The sequence below is a fragment of the Micromesistius poutassou genome, assembly GCF_964030765.1.
Source record: "Micromesistius poutassou genome assembly, chromosome: 7".
Taxonomy (NCBI): Eukaryota; Metazoa; Chordata; class Actinopteri; order Gadiformes; family Gadidae; genus Micromesistius; species Micromesistius poutassou.
The window spans coordinates 4,636,126-4,637,496 of record NC_140277.1 but is presented as its reverse complement, the minus strand read 5'-3'; the positions used below and the strand labels follow the sequence as shown (position 1 = coordinate 4,637,496).

The following is a 1,371-nucleotide window of genomic DNA, read 5'->3' as shown; positions in this document are numbered from 1 at the left end:
TCCTGTAGGTTTTCTCATATAATATGCTTGGTCAACACACAAAAAGGCAGCGTTTACTCTTTTGTGCTCTTTTGTGTCTTTTGTTTGGGGAATTGTGTGTGCGTTCTGATGGGAGAAAAACACCCAGTGGTTTGGCATTGTTGCGTCTATGAGTAAAGTTATATGGGTTTTTTCTATATAAAAGTCACTGTTTCTGACTGGGGCTGGCAACCCCTGCATCCAACCATAAGAGTACGCCTATGATTTCAGCCCTGAGGCTAAGGTTGGGAAACCATGCACTGACTGGAGTGAGCGTTGTTTCACAGATTTGGTAAGCCCCTGGTCATTGATATGAAGGAGGTGGAGTTGTTTGACGTGGTGCTGAGTCAGCTAGACCAGGTCATGCCAGGACTCGGCAAAGAATTGTTTAGTAAGGAACTTCTCTGGAAGGAAAGGTATGTGGCAACCACGGTTGGAAACGTACAGGTCATTCATTCAGTGTGTGTGTGTGTGTGTGTGTGTGTGTGTGTGTGTGTGTGTGTGTGTGTGTGTGTGTGTGTGTGTGTGTGTGTGTGTGTGTGTGTGTGTGTGTGTGTGTGTGTGTGTTTAATTTGTGTGCTGAAAATCTTATCTTGCAATGGCCAATGCCCAATGACAAATCTTAATCAAACATCATAAAATAATAATCATAAGGCATAATAATTGATGTTATGATAATAGATGTTAGTGCTGTTGTGGTCTTGCTTTCGTTACAGGTATTTACGTTTAGTCCGCTCCTCTGACGGCCCAGGTTATGCCAGAACTGAATTCCGGTTGGACCGCATTGAAAACTTCGCCCTGATAATTGTTACTAAACAGCGCCACCCACAGGAACATTTACTAAAAGCATTCCACCCCATTGAGGTCAGCTAATAACCTTTGTGTAGTAATACACAATAACAGTTTCCGAGATATATAGAAACCAGTTTTCTGTTGCAACAGTTATTTGATTTAATGCTAACGTTTATAGCAACACCACCAACTTTTTTTTTCTCAATAAATCAAATGTGTCACAACACTGTGGAATGCATGATTCAGTGGCCGACCCTTTGCACTGGTTAACCATTAACATTTTTTCTTTCATTGTTTGCAATTATATGAGTTGTTTTCCTCAACTGTGTCTAGTTGTACCTATTCAATTGTAATTGTAATTTTATTTTTATATCCCTTAATCACAGTTACAGTCTCAAGGGACTTAACAGGCAACATATGAATGACACCCCCCTAGCCCTAGCCCTACTTCTAAGCAAACATTTAAAATAATTTAATAAATAACAATTTATATAAATAGTGTCTATTATAGTGATGAGCAGCTGGCTGGTTACTACTGATAGAGCAAGTAAAGAACAGTAT

The 1,371-nt window shown here is 39.8% G+C and overlaps 1 protein-coding gene across 1 annotated transcript in view; it reads left to right on the top strand.

The window, feature by feature from the left end:
- Positions 1 to 1,153, top strand: part of LOC311350300 (IQ motif and ankyrin repeat domain-containing protein 1-like) — a 6,603-nt gene extending 5,450 nt beyond the window's left edge. The window contains 2 exon segments of the mRNA XM_084470297.1: positions 306 to 434; positions 735 to 1,153. Of these exon segments, the coding sequence (XP_084326423.1) occupies positions 306 to 434; positions 735 to 891 (286 nt within the window). The 3' untranslated portion in view covers positions 892 to 1,153.
- The last annotated feature ends 218 nt before the right edge of the window (positions 1,154 to 1,371 follow it).